This window comes from Callithrix jacchus, chromosome 13, assembly GCF_049354715.1.
Source record: "Callithrix jacchus isolate 240 chromosome 13, calJac240_pri, whole genome shotgun sequence".
Lineage (NCBI taxonomy): Eukaryota > Metazoa > Chordata > Mammalia > Primates > Cebidae > Callithrix > Callithrix jacchus.
In genome coordinates, this window is record NC_133514.1 from 56,150,956 (window position 1) to 56,164,994 (window position 14,039).

Here is a 14,039-nt window from a genome sequence, read left to right on the forward strand (position 1 = left end):
TTATTGCACCACAGCACTCCAGCCTGGGCAACACATCTGGAGACCTCATCTCTAAAAAAAAAAAAAATTACCTGGAACTTAGTTGTTGATTGCAGTAATCTATTACTGGTGATCTAAAACCATGAGTTTTCTTCCCTCATTGTCTGTTTCCTAAAGCCTCTATCCATTCTTCAGCTCCTCACATGTGGTTGTTGAACCCTGACTGTGTGTAAAACTGGTGCTTCAGATTTTTTGGGGGTCACTAAATATTTTAAATCTATATTTTAAGGTTCTGCAAACTGCTTTTAGGGCCCTTGTTTCTATTTTCCTTAAGAATAAGGTCCTAGTAATTTATTGACTGTATTGGATGAATGCAGTCTTATGATGAAGGAAAGCCGCAGAACTGGAAATGTATCCAAGATTTTTAAAATATGGAGGAAAATGCCCCCCTTTCCTGAAGAATGTTTTTCAAAGCTAGCTGATAGAAAATGTGGCAGTGCTTAGCTACTACCAGACAAGAATGATTTCTAACAATTTCCCTTTTTTCCCTCTTCCTTTAAATGTGGACTCCCAGAACTGCAGCGATAACACAGCAGGTGACCATTGCGATGTGTGCGCTTCTGGCTACTACGGGAAGGTGACCGGCTCAGCAAATGACTGTGCTCTGTGTGCCTGTCCTCACAGCCCCCCTGCCAGGTGAGCCCCCACAGGTGTAGCCTGGCATGCTAGGCTGCCCAGGGCTGCTTCCAGTTCAGCCTCGTTTTCAAGGCTCTCTGAGTGGTCTGTGTTGATGAATATTCTCCATAGGTTGCAAAAGGCTAATTTTAAGAAAAAGCGTTCATTCTCAAAAGTATTAGAAGAGAATTTTTTCAAAAGCAAAGCATCTGTGTTGGTATTGGATGTTTGAATGGAACCAATTAAAGAAAGGACTTTTAGGTTTTGTTTTTTATGACTCATTTTAGCCCACAGAATATGTATCCAATCTGCATGGAAATGAATTGTTATTAATTTTATTGATAATGATACAAAAGAACCCAATTACCATTTAAGGGTATGGGGTTAGAATTTATATAAGCCGGTGCCTAAGTGCTGAAATGCCACATGGTGATACAATTGGGAATAGTTTCTACCTTGTACTCATGATGTTTATACAGAATTATCTGAATGCAAAAAGGAACCAGAGGTCTTTCAAGTGAGAATCAGAATATCAAAGATTCTTCTTTGGTTCAAATGAAAATTGTAATTCATCAATAATATTTCGTTATCGCTTAGAATATTTGGCAAGGTATTGAACATATAAAGATCAAATGTTGAGTTTTTGTATACCGAAAAGAAGTCTTCCTTTTAATATTTGTTTGAATCTTCTATTTTTTATTGCCTCCAAGCAAACGATGCATGATGGTGAGTACCGAATGAGAGGCACTGTGTACACTTCCCTTGTAGGCTATGAAGCACCCTAAAATTTGTTGTTATTAGTGCTTATCTTTTGTATTAAATCTATATATGTAATTTTTGACTCATCAATTCCATTTCTATAGTCTATGCTATAGAAATACTTGCATGTGTGTGTGAAGATGGATGTGTTTAGCATTGCTTGTACTCATGAGGAATAGGGGAAAATGGAAGTAATCTACTTATAGGGAATTGATCCTATACATTGTGTTACATTCCTGGAGTGAAATATTGTACAAACATGGAGAAAAGAATAAGGCATATCTGTAGGCATAGAATCGGAGAAATGGCCAGTTGAAGTATGTAACTGAATATGTTGTGTGATGCTATTTTGGAAAAAATTCACATCCACTTGTCTATTCATACCCATCTATAGGTCGCTATATGTGCCCAGAGAAGTATTTGGAAGGACATTTTATCCTACTACTTTGCACATTTCTGTACTGTTTGAATATTTTACTTCTTCAGTCATAAAAAGGTTATAAACATCCCCGACGTCCACATTAACAAATTAAAGTCTGTGTTATCAGGAAGAGATTATGAGGGTGTGAACATTCTGTGTGTGCTCTGCATCTGAGATGCCCTAACAAGCACATGCTTTATTTTCTACATATTTTGTTTCCATTGAAGTCTGTCTCTTTACTATTTTAAGGAGGGAAAAGGTCAGAAGTGGTGTGGCACTGATAACTGATGCTGGAAACTTCGCTTTGCTAACCAAAGGAACCAGACTTGGCGCTAACGCATTTGGTTTTTCACTGTTGTCTCCAGTAGTTTGTACACACCCGGCTCAGCCTCTAGATGGCGCCTTGGTAATTTGAAACGTGAAGGCAGAGGGCAGAGGACGTTGAGAAAAAGGAATAAAACAAAAGCAGAAACCGTGAATAAGGAGATCAAATCCTAGTTGATGATTAAACTTTGAGAGGCTCTGTCATTTTGCTTCTGGTAGCCTACCGCATAACGCCCTGCCTGCCTTTAGGTCCGTTGATTCTCTAGTTCTGCCCCATTCCGTTGCCTTTGCTTCCCCGGGTTGCCTTCCTCACCTTTCATTACAGTCAATAAAGTTCTTTTTGTCAGTTTTTGTTCAGCCATCTTCCCCCTGCTGTTTTTCATGCTTGCTCCTTGTTGTTTCAACTCGCTGACCGCCTCATCACCTAGTAAACAAAGACCCTTTTTCCCTGGCACACTCTCTTGTTGGGTAGCTAATTAGTGATAATCCCTAAGGTTAGTGTTCTTCCACTTAACATTCACACGATTGTCCCTGGACAGGGTCTCATGAATGTCTTTTGGATACAAAATGTGTGTGCACCTATTGATTACGTTTATTTTCCTTCTTTTTGCCCAGTAGATTGTAAGCTCTAAAAAGCTATGTGTAATCACGTTAATTTTGAGACCAGTATGGTACATCCTAAGAGTAATGAATAAGTACCTTCAGAAAGATGGAAGCTGTATATCTGAAAATTCAAAAAGAAATTCTTTTCTTCCAGTTTTAGTCCCACTTGTGTCTTAGAAGGTGACCACGATTTCCATTGTGACGCTTGTCTCCCTGGCTATGAAGGACAACTTTGTGAAAGGTACGCAGGTGAATTGTCATGTGGAAATCCTTGGGGTACTCTGTTCCTTTTACAGGGTATCGGGCATATTTACTATCGTGATCTGGGAGTCATTATTAATTTGGATGTTCCTGATTGAAATAGGACCTCATTACTGTTCTGAAACAAGTTTTCCCAAGACGAATGGATCTGTGCTTTGCATTTCATTTGACGGAAATGGTTACTGTCGCAAGTTAGAAGGTGGTGTTGACCTTCCTGTCTGTACTTACATCCCTTCCTTTCTGTAGGTGCTCCTTGGGCTATTATGGGAACCCTCAAACACCAGGTGGCAGTTGCCAGAAGTGTGATTGTAACCCTCACGGCTCTGTCCATGGTGAATGTGACCGCACATCTGGGCAGTGCGTCTGCAGGCTGGGGGCCTCAGGGCTCCGGTGTGACGAGTGTGAACCGAGGCACATTCTGGTGGAAACAGCTTGTGTTTGTGAGTATTTCTTCTCTAAATGTGTAAAGATGGTTTTTCCTACCAAATATATCAGGAAAGAAGTGGTGACGGCATGCTACAGTGTCAGCAGGATACAGAACGTCTGATTTCATTTTATATTTTATTTTCATTTTATTATTTTCTAAGATTGCTGTTGCGTCTGCTGAACTGAACCTTTCGTCATGCATTTTCTAGCTGAGGTCGGAGGTGCTAAGATACCAGTTTATTTCTCTGGCACTCAGAGCAGCACAGGGATTTCAACTTTCTCATTTAGAGGCATTAATAATTCCTTTAGAGGAGCCAGGAGTGACTCAGCACGGGAGAGGAAACAGCTTTTTGGGGTTCTCATTTATGTTGCCGAGATTTCATGATAGCTTCTGCTTTTGGTGATCATGGAATTTTTTTTTCTTTTTCTTATTTCTTTTCTTTTTCTTTCTTTCTTTCTTTTGAGACAGAGTCTTGTTCTGTTGACAGGCTGGAGTGCAGTGGCAAGATCTCAGCTCACTGCAATCTCCGCCTCCCAGGTTTAGGCAATTATCCTGTCTTAGCCTCCCAAGTAGCTGGGATTACAGGCACATGCCACCATACCCGGCTAATTTTTTTAATTTTTAGTAGAAACGAGGTTTCGCCTTGTTGGCCAAGCTGGTCTTGAACCCCTCACCTCGTGATCCACCCACCTCAGCCTTCCAAAGTGCTGGGATTACAGGTGTGAGCCATTGCGCCTGGCCTCTTTTTTTGTTTTGAGACTGAGTCTTGCTCCATCCCCCAAGCTGGAGGGCAGTGACAAGATCTTGGCTTGCTGCAACTTCCACCTCCCAGATTCAAATAATTCTTCTGCTTCAGCCTCCCAAGTAGCTGGGATCACAGGTATCCACCACTTTGCCTGGCTCATTTTTGTATTTTTAACAGACATGGGGTTTCACCAAGTTGACCAAGCTGATCTTGAACTCTTGACCTCAGGCAATCTGCCTGCCTCGGCCTCCCAGTGTGCTGGGATTACAGGTGTGAGTCACCATATCTGGCCTACCATGGATTTTGTTAGTTTCGTTTTTCCAGTTATTTATTTTACCAGTAAGTGCATGATAGTCATCTTGGGCTGTCTTCTCAGGTTCATGGGGGAGAGAAGAAGGCATGTTAGGATCATGGCATTGGAGGCCTTTTTTGCTTTTACTTTTGTGTTAATTATAGGCAGAAACACCCCCACTATTCTCCCCAGTGTCCTTCACTTGTACTTGCGAAAGATGCATTTGCAAACTTTCTGAGGAGGTGAGAGAGCAGGCTGTGGAAGGAAGTGCTGGGATTCAGTGAGTGGGTCCTAGTTAAGATGAGCCAGGCATCATAAAGATGGGGGCAGTAGAATGAAATATGTGCCAGAGCTGGGCAACACTCTCAGCCTTAGCTGTTTCTTTCTGTGTGACTTCAGGGAAGTTACTTATCTGACCTGAGTCTTGGCATCATTATTGAATAGGAGTTTAGCATTTCCTGCCACATGACCCACGGCACAGTTGGAGAATGAGATCAGTTGGGCACAGTTGGTGCATAGGTCTTGGAGTGTACTCTGACCACATATGTCATTTTTACCAAACAGCTTATGCAACCCCATGAAAAAGTGGGCAGACCACATCGCGCTAACTTTAACCCTCGTTTTTAAACATTTTTCTTGTAGCATGTGACGATGAGTGTACAGGTGTGCTGCTGAGTGACTTGGATGAGATCGGTGATGCCATTCTTTCTCTGAACCTCACTGGCATTATCCCTGTCCCATATGGAATTTTGTCAAACCTGGAAAATACAACTAAACATCTCCAGGTAGGTGCTAGAAATACAGAGATGGACAGAAGCTTATTTGTCTCATTCAGGGATATAGTGAGTGGGTGGGAGTCATTCTATGTGTCCTCCCTGATGGTATGAGAGCCCAACTTTCATCGGCCCCCGCTGGCGGGTTTCCAGCCTTTCCTTGACTATGACCAGTGACCAGCACTTGCTTACCTATCTTGCATGCTAACTTGTTTCACAGTGGGACAGCTGTCATTCTTCCCTAGAGGATTCCTTATAAATGCTGCCCTCTGTGGTCCTCGTTCTGCCTTTTGGGATAAGACCAAGTCCACTTGCTCTCCTGTAAGACAACTTTGGCTATTTAAAAACAGCTGCCCTATTATAAAAGCAGAAAACAAATCTGAATAGTATCTTCTTTAAAGTTGGCTCATGCTGAAGATGAACCATTTTCTTTAAATATGTTATTATTCTCTTCACTAGAGTTGCAGGGCACAAAAGTCTCTCCTCCCTGGAAGACTACATTAAATGTCTGTCAGTAAATCAGAATTTTATGTTTTCATCAACAAGGCCTGGGTCAAAACAGGATGAGGAGTTAAGAAATTAACTTAGGGCCAGGCGCGGTGGCTCAAGCCTGTAATCCCAGCACTTTGGGAGGCTGAGGCAGGTAGATCATGAGGTCAAGAGGTTGAGACCATCCAGGTCAACATGGTGAAACCCCGTCTCTACTAGAAATACAAAAAATTGGCTGGGCATGGTGGCGCACGCCTGTAATCCCAGCTACTCAGGAGGCTGAGGCAGGAGAATTGCCTGAACCCAGGAGGCGGAGGTTGCGGTGAGCCAAGATTGTGCCATTGCACTCCAGCCTGGGTAACAAGAGCAAAACTCCGTCTCAAAAAAGAAAATGAAAAAAGAAATGAACTTAGTAGACAGCATCTTACTATAGCACTTTTATTTTATCTTACTTATTTATTTTATTTTTTTTTTTGAGACAGGTCTCCCTCAGTCACCCAGATTGGGGTGCAGTGGCACAGCAATGGCTCACTGCAGCCTTAATCTCCCCAGCTCAAGGGATCCTCCTACCTTAACCTCCCAAGTATCTGAGACTACAGGCACTCACCACCATGCCTGGCTAGATTTTTTTCCTTTTATTTTTAGTAGAGATGAGATGCCCAGGCTGGTCTTGAACTCCTAAGCTCAAGCCATCCTCCCACCTTGACCTCCCAAGTAGCTGGGATTACCAGCATGAGGCACTGCACCTGACCCACTTTTAATTCTAATTGGAAAACAGTGTGATTCTTAAATTTTGCTTTATATATACTTTAGAATTTGACATAATCTATACAGTGTGCCAGGTAGCAATAAAAAGGGTGGCCATTCCTAAATGCCATTTCTTAGGTAAGAGCTTTCCTCAAACTTAACACTTCCTTAGGTGTGTGTGTGTGTTTATGTGTGCGTTGGGAAGGGGTTGGTTCTGTGAGCCCTCTTGATATGCAGTGGTCTTTTCTCTATAATGGTAGTTAAGAAAGATTAGGGACCTCTAAGAGATGTTTTTATGTTATATTTTCCTCAAATGGCAAAAAGTGTTTTTTGAAAAATGAGAACTTTTACATCTATGGAAAAAAAGAATATTTAAATTTTTTTCCAGTCACTCTGTATACAACATATTATCTGCCAATCTGGGTCCCTGGGATATAACTTTTTTATATAGCTTTTTTATCAAGTAAGACAAATATTTGATTTAAATTTTAATTCATTTTGAATGATTTACTCTAAATATGCCAGTTGTCCATTTCCTTTAAATAACTTTTTGTGTTTATGTAGAATATTCATTGAGTTTTAAGGTTTAAATAAAATCATACAAGTAAAGAAATTAGAAGGATGTTGGCATAAATGAAGCACTTTATTTTTAGTATTTTATAAAGCTTTCTTTATTGAATTCTTTGGTAATTTAGCCTAACAGGCGTTTTTTTTCTTAGGTGTTGCAATTATAGTTAAATTTGTGTGACTCTGCTATTGAAACAAAGCCAGACTTTTATCTGAGAATTGCAGCAGTGTCAGATTCTGCTTAGCACACCAGATTTTAAATTTATATCTATATCAGAAATATAATACAAAGGATGGCAGTATAGAATCATGTCACTATAATTGAAACCTAAGTAAATATGATCCGTTTTCTTTTTTTTTAAATGACAGTTCCAAGGAAAGAAGAATTTCTTTCTGTGAACAAAAAAAGAAATAACAAGTGTTTCTTAGTTAAGAATCAGAAGAACATTTTACTTTGAAGCATTGTAATTTGTTTCCTCCATTCTTCCTAGGAATCTTTATCAAAAGAAAATACGCAAAAGGACTTGGGAAAAATTAAGCTTGAAGGTGTTGCAGAAGAAACAGATAAACTGCAAAAGAAGGTAAATTCTCTCCATAATGAGCCAGCTTTCCTCCAGGTGCCTCATATCAGCCCTCCTGAGCAATTGCCTTGGGGCTGTCTGGAAGGTTCTGATTAGATCATGCCAGTCTCTTTATCCCATGAGCTGTGCTCCAGGTACTTTCTCATCAAATTGGTTTTGACCCTGCCAGTTTCTGTGGTTTAGTGGGAAAAGGCTCCCAACTTAATGTCTGTTATCATCTCTGTTGAGGACAGAGTCGGGCAGTCTCTTGGCTCTAACTTTCATCTTCTCCTTTGAAACAAAGGGTGGGGACGAAAAGATTGCTGAGGTTTCTTCCTTCTCCTAAATTCATTCAATAACCAAGCATGCAGTGAGCACAGAAGCACTGATTGAACATCAGTAATGCTCTCCGCAACTCACTGGGCGGAGCAGGGAGGGCACAGACCTCATGATGTAGTTGCCATCTGTGCAGCCTTCGGGTTTCAAGCTGAGGTGGTTCTGATTTTAGGGCCCTGAGTGGCAAGTGAGCTTGTTTTTATGTCATCAGGGAATTATCTATTCTGTTTAGCCTGCACTAGAGGAATGGCATTTCGTGATCTAAAAAAGATCTCCTCTGCAGGTGATGAGGGAGAACTATTGTCAAATTTACTGTTTTTTCTTGTTCTTTCTTTTAAATTATACTCTAAGTTCTGGGGTACATGTGCAGAGCTTTCAGGTTTGTTACATAATTATACACATGCCATGGTGGTATGCTGCATCCACATCGCGCCATCATCTACATTAGGTATTTCTCCTAATGCTATCCCTTCCCTAGCTCCCCACTCTGGACAGGCTCTGGTGTGTGATGTTCCCCTCACTGTGTCCATGTGTTCTCATTGTTCAACTCCCACTTATGAGTGAGAACATGCAGTGTTTAGTTTCTGTTCCTGTGCTAGTTTGCTGAGAATGATGGTTTCCAGCTTCATCCATGTCTCTGCAAAGGACATGAACTCATCCTTTTTTATGGCTGCATAGTATTTCATGGTGTATATGTGCCACATTTTCTTTATCCAATTTATCATTGATGGGCATTTGGGTTGGTTTCAAGTCTTTGCCATTGTGAACAGTGCTGCAATAAAAATACGTGTGCATGTGTCTTCATAATAGAATGATTTATAATCCTTTGGGTGTATACCCAGTAATGGGATTGCTGGGCCAAATGGTATTTCTAATTCTAGATCCTTGAGGAATTGCCACACTGACAATTTTTTTCATTTATGAATTTTGTATGTGCACACACTCTTGAGCGTGTGTGTGTGTGCGTGTACATGTATGTGTGTGTTGTGTACTGTGATGGTATATCTATACATATGGATATTTAATCTGTATCAACATATACAAACATCACCCTAAAATGTATAGTGGCAGGGCATGGTGGCTCATGCCTGTAATCCCAGAACTTTGGGAGGCTGAGGCGGGTGGATCACCTGAGGTCAGGAGTTCGAGACCAGCCTAACCAACAATGTGAAACCCTATCTCTACCAACAGTACAAAAATTAGCCAGACACAGTGGCAGGTGCCTATAGTCCTAGCTACTCTGGAGGCTGAGACAGGAGAATTGCTTGAACCCAGGAGGTGGAGGCTGCAGTGAGCCGAGATCACGCCACTGCACTCCAGCCCAGGCGACAGAGCAAGACTCTGTCTCAAAAAAAAAAAAAAAAAAAAAAAAAAAGCATAGTTTGGCTCCTGTTAATTTAAAATTAACGATGTTTAAGGGTTTAAGTTCGGGCTTAAGTACCTCATCAAGCAAACATTTGATTGGAAGCGAAAGGCTGATTAAAATAAATTCTCTCTATCCATTAAAGAAGATTCTCTTTGGCCTTGACTAGAAGATACTTTTAGACCCAATCTGAGTTACTTTACATTTATGGAAATTATAAACAACCTTTCCTTTTACAAATAGTAAAAATCTCAGTAAACATAACAGCTGGGGACAGCTAAATGTCAGGCTCAGGCCTGCTGACGTCATGGCCATCATCTTGTTTCATTCTTGTAACAGCCTCAGGAGATAAGCATCACTGTTTCTCAGCTGTTACCGGCAGTGCTGGGGGTGTCTGGGCCTATCCACTGCCTGGCGGAATCAGGTCTAAAACCAGCTTGCCTGATTCCATGTTCTTAACTCCTAGACACTAACATCTCATAGGCCATACAAATGAGTAAGGTTTACTTTCTATGTTCTGTATACTCGGGTTTTAAAGTGAATTGAGGGCCCTCACAGTATAGGCATAGAAGAACCTGTAGTTTAATAGTCAATTAGGCTGCTTTTTAAGACATATCCATCTTTTCTTACTCTGAGTGACTTGTATATTATTTCATCAACTAGTTTACTTCGAACCCCAAAATACTAACCTCAGCTTGTGTGATAGTGCTCATCTTTACTCTATATTCTGCAATATATGCTGTTGTTTATAAGCAGCAACAATGGAATACTGAAGCTTGCATTTTATTTAAAGTCAAACTAACCTGAGATTTTATTTTTCCGCCAGCTCACTAGAGTGGTAGCGAATACCCAAAAGGTGAACAGGGCAACTGAGAGAATCTTCAAGGAGAGTCAAGACCTGGCCATAGCCATTGAGAGGCTGCAGATGAACATCAAAGGTAGTGTGGGCCGTGTCTAATTTGAAGTGTCTGTGCTTATCTAGTAAGAAGTCACCATTGCTTTATTTTTTTATTTTATTTTATTTTTTTGAGACGGAGTTTCGCTCTTGTTACCCAGGCTGGAGTGCAATGGCGCGATCTCGGCTCACCGCAACCTCTGCCTCCTGGGTTCAGGCAATTCTCTTGCCTCAGCCTCCTGAGTAGCTGGGATTACAGGCACACATTACCATACCCAGCTAATTTTTTATATTTTTAGTAGAGACGGGGTTTCACCATGTTGACCAGGATGGTCTCAATCTTTTGACCTCGTGATCCACCTGCCTCGGCCTCCCAAAGTGCTGGGATTACAGGCTTGAGCCACTGTGCCCGGCCACCATTGCTTTATTAAACATATGAATAGATGTGTATGTCTTGCATTGGGCTTTCTGGAACCAGAGGGACTTGGAATAGTTTGAGGTTTCTGAAGTGTGCAAGCTTTAGTCTTTCACTGAGAGTTTTAGCTTTAAAAAAATGCGTATTTCTCTTTATTTTCTGCATCATGCCTAAAACTTAGATCCTGATTCTCAAGTCCTGTTATGGTAAAGTTGCTATGGTACCTCCCCCTTCATTTGCCCAGAATAGGAGCTGACAGGATTTGGGACTTCAGTTTGGTACCAAGTATATTCATCATATTTGAATAATTTAATCACTTCTCAGTTGGGTGTGCTCTGGCTTTTAGCATGCTAGTTTCAGTTTTCTGGCTACCAGAAACATATGATCACTTTTGTCTTTATAAGGGCTTAAAAAAGTAGAGAATCCAATGCAAATTAGACTTTAAAGGGCAAAAGGTAAAGAAATTATTAGAATAAATTATGTTTAATAAAAAGAGTAAGGTCAAGCACTGGTGGTTTATTTATGTAGTAAATATTTATTGAGAACATTTATTTTTCATGCCCAGGTGTCTCTGCAGGTACAAGAAAATGCTAAGGTTGACACGATGTCCCTGCCCTTAGGGAGTTTATTGGTGCTTGGGAAGACTGAAATAGACTAGTAATCCCAAGTTCATGAGTGTTTAGTTAGGGAATGTGCAGAGTACATTGGGATATGCCAGGTGGCCTGGTTTGGCATGGAGGTCCAACTCAGCTTGGGTAAACAGCAGTCCTCAGCAGAGAAGGTTCTAAGTTTTTCACTTGGTACTAGCCACTTTTGAGAGGCTTATTAAATGATTGATACATTTTCTCCATAGAAATTATTGAAAAGGCAAAGACTTTAAATCAGACTTTGGATGAAGATTTCCTGCTACTTGATTCCACTCTTCAGAACATGCAACAGAATGCTACGTCTTTGCTAGAAATCATGCAGATAAGAGACTTCACACAGTTGCATCAAAATGCCACCCTTGAACTCAAGTAAGTTCCTAATTACCATTCACAATGCAACCAAGTAGAGAGAGAAACTTGGATGCTGTCTCCAAAGGAGAAGGAGGCATCGTGGAGGGAAAGCGCTCACTGGGAATGGAATATTCTAAGAGAAGAGAAGGGGTCACGTGGTCAAGTAAATGATGGGTACTGACCCCTCCAAATATAGAAAGGTGTAATCTGTGCATTCAGTATAATCTATCTTTGTGCTATCATGCAATAGCTTCTCTTCTTTTTTTTTTTTTTGAGACGGAGTTTCACTGTTGTTACCCAGACTGGAGTGCAATGGCATGATCTCAGCCCACCACAACCTCTGCCTTCTGGGTTCAAGCAATTCTCCTGCCTCAGCCTCCTGAGTAGCTGGGACTACAGGCGCGTACCACCATGCCCAGCTAATTTTTGTATTTTTTAGTAGAGACAGGGTTTCACTATGTTGACCAGAATGGTCTCAATCTCTTGACCTCGTGATCCACCCGCCTCAGCCTCCCAAAGTGCTGGGATGGGAGCCACCACGCCTGGCCTAGCTTCTCTTCTTCTCTGTGATTCTGGGACATTTCCACCTAGCACAAACAGCAGAGCCTCATGGTACTCTCTATTGCAGATCAAGTATAAGGCAGTGAACTCTCATAGAAAAAAATGGTTGGTGGCCACCCGTACCATGAACTCTAAGACAGGTCAACATTATGCCAGAATAAATGAGCTCAGTTACATGAAAAAGTACAGTTATGTTGAAAGCCATGATGTGAAGTGACACAGAGACCACAAAGCATTCTTACACACAGTCATAAGGAGTTTGGAATTTCCTTTCCAGCTTTTTTCTTAGCATTTCCGCACAGTTAATTACTTGAAACACTAGCACAAGCTGTCTCTCTGCCAGGTTGTGATGAATGTCTGAAGTGCTGTTATAAATAGTTACACAACACTTCATTAAAACTCTGTTCTTGATAGTGAGATATTGAAATTATGTTGTGATGGGCTTCTTTTGCAAATGTTTTATATATTTTTCTAGGTTGAAATATTAAACATTTGTCTACGTATACTGTATATCTCTCTTATTTTTCTGTATTTCAGATTATTATCAGGGTAGATATAAAGAAGTGGAATTATTGGCTGGGCACAGTAGTTCACGCCTGTAATGCCAACACTTTGGGAGGCTGAGGTGGGCAGATCACCTGAGATCAGGAGTTCAAAAGCAGCCTGGCCAACAAGGCAAAACTCTGTCTCTACTAAAAATACAAAAATTAGCCAGGCATAGTGGTGGGTGTCTGTAATGCCAGCTACTTGGGAGGCTGAGGCAAGAGAATCACTTGAACTTGGGAAGTGGAGGTTGCAGAGAGCCAAGATCATGCCACCGTACTCCAGCCTGGGCCACAGAGCAAGACTCCATCTCAATTAAAAAAAAAAAAAGAAGAAGTGGAATTATTTAGTCAAAGAATTTGGATTTTGAGGATTCCTAACATGTGCTTCCAAATAATTTTTTTAAACATTTTTTTAAAACAACATGCACTGCCACCAGCAACACACTAGAGGGTTGAGTATGTCTTTTTCATCATAGAGCATAATTTTTGATGTTGTTGATTTGTTAGGTGAAAAGCAAAAGGAGGTGCTTACAGTTGGATGGAGTTTGGAGAGAGGACCAGTAATCTAATAACTAGAATAATAGGGCCTGGAAGGGCTCTGAGAGAACTGGAATCTAATGATTGCCATGGCGGGGAATGAGAGGAGGGCGCGGTCCTGGGAGATGGGCGTGAGCGGCTGTCTGTGGAGCCCCTCCTCTGTGCCAGGAGAGTGCTGGCTTCTCACACTGTGTTCTGTGATCATCTCAGTCTTTCCAGGTAGGGGAGAATCCAGATGGGGAAACTGAAGTCCAGAGACTATAAGTAACTTGCCCTATATTAAGGATAATAAGAACCCTGATCACAAATCTGACAAAAGGAAGTAGCATTTGAGACACGGTCCATTAAAGATGGGCAGGGGGAATTTGGACAGTCAGAGACATCGAGGGCCTTTCTGGGACAGGGAAGTGAGATCTTCATCTAGCATAGGGGGCCAGCCGTGGAGTGAGGGAACACTGGAGCCAAAGAAGCCCAGCTGAAGTTTGCATCAAATTTGAGAGGCAATGGGCAGTGATGACAGAAGCCGAGTTTCTTACGTTAGTCCTGCAGCCCTGATTGCACACTGAGGCTTCAGCTGTGCTCCTCTCAGGCATCTCCATCCAGGGCTTTCCAGGACCTGCCCACCCTAGAGGCGACGCCCCTGGGCTGGCTCTGCTCCCTAAACTTCTTCAGCCCAACCCCCACATCTGAGTTGGTGGGGAGCATGTGAAGGTTGGAGATTCCCAGGCCCACCCTGCAGATCCTAGGGAATCATTTTGTGGGGCTGT

At 41.6% G+C, this 14,039-nt stretch overlaps 1 protein-coding gene across 3 annotated transcripts in view; it reads left to right on the forward strand.

The window, feature by feature from the left end:
- Positions 1-14,039, forward strand: part of LAMA1 (laminin subunit alpha 1) — a 177,656-nt gene that overhangs the window by 115,678 nt on the left and 47,939 nt on the right. For all 3 annotated transcript variants that reach the window (XM_008979513.5, XM_035270592.3, XM_035270593.3), the window contains exons 30-36: positions 554-675; positions 2,916-3,002; positions 3,269-3,462; positions 5,129-5,271; positions 7,554-7,643; positions 10,148-10,259; positions 11,485-11,647. In XM_008979513.5, the coding sequence (XP_008977761.4) occupies positions 554-675; positions 2,916-3,002; positions 3,269-3,462; positions 5,129-5,271; positions 7,554-7,643; positions 10,148-10,259; positions 11,485-11,647 (911 nt within the window). The remainder of the gene's footprint in view (positions 1-553; positions 676-2,915; positions 3,003-3,268; positions 3,463-5,128; positions 5,272-7,553; positions 7,644-10,147; positions 10,260-11,484; positions 11,648-14,039) is intronic.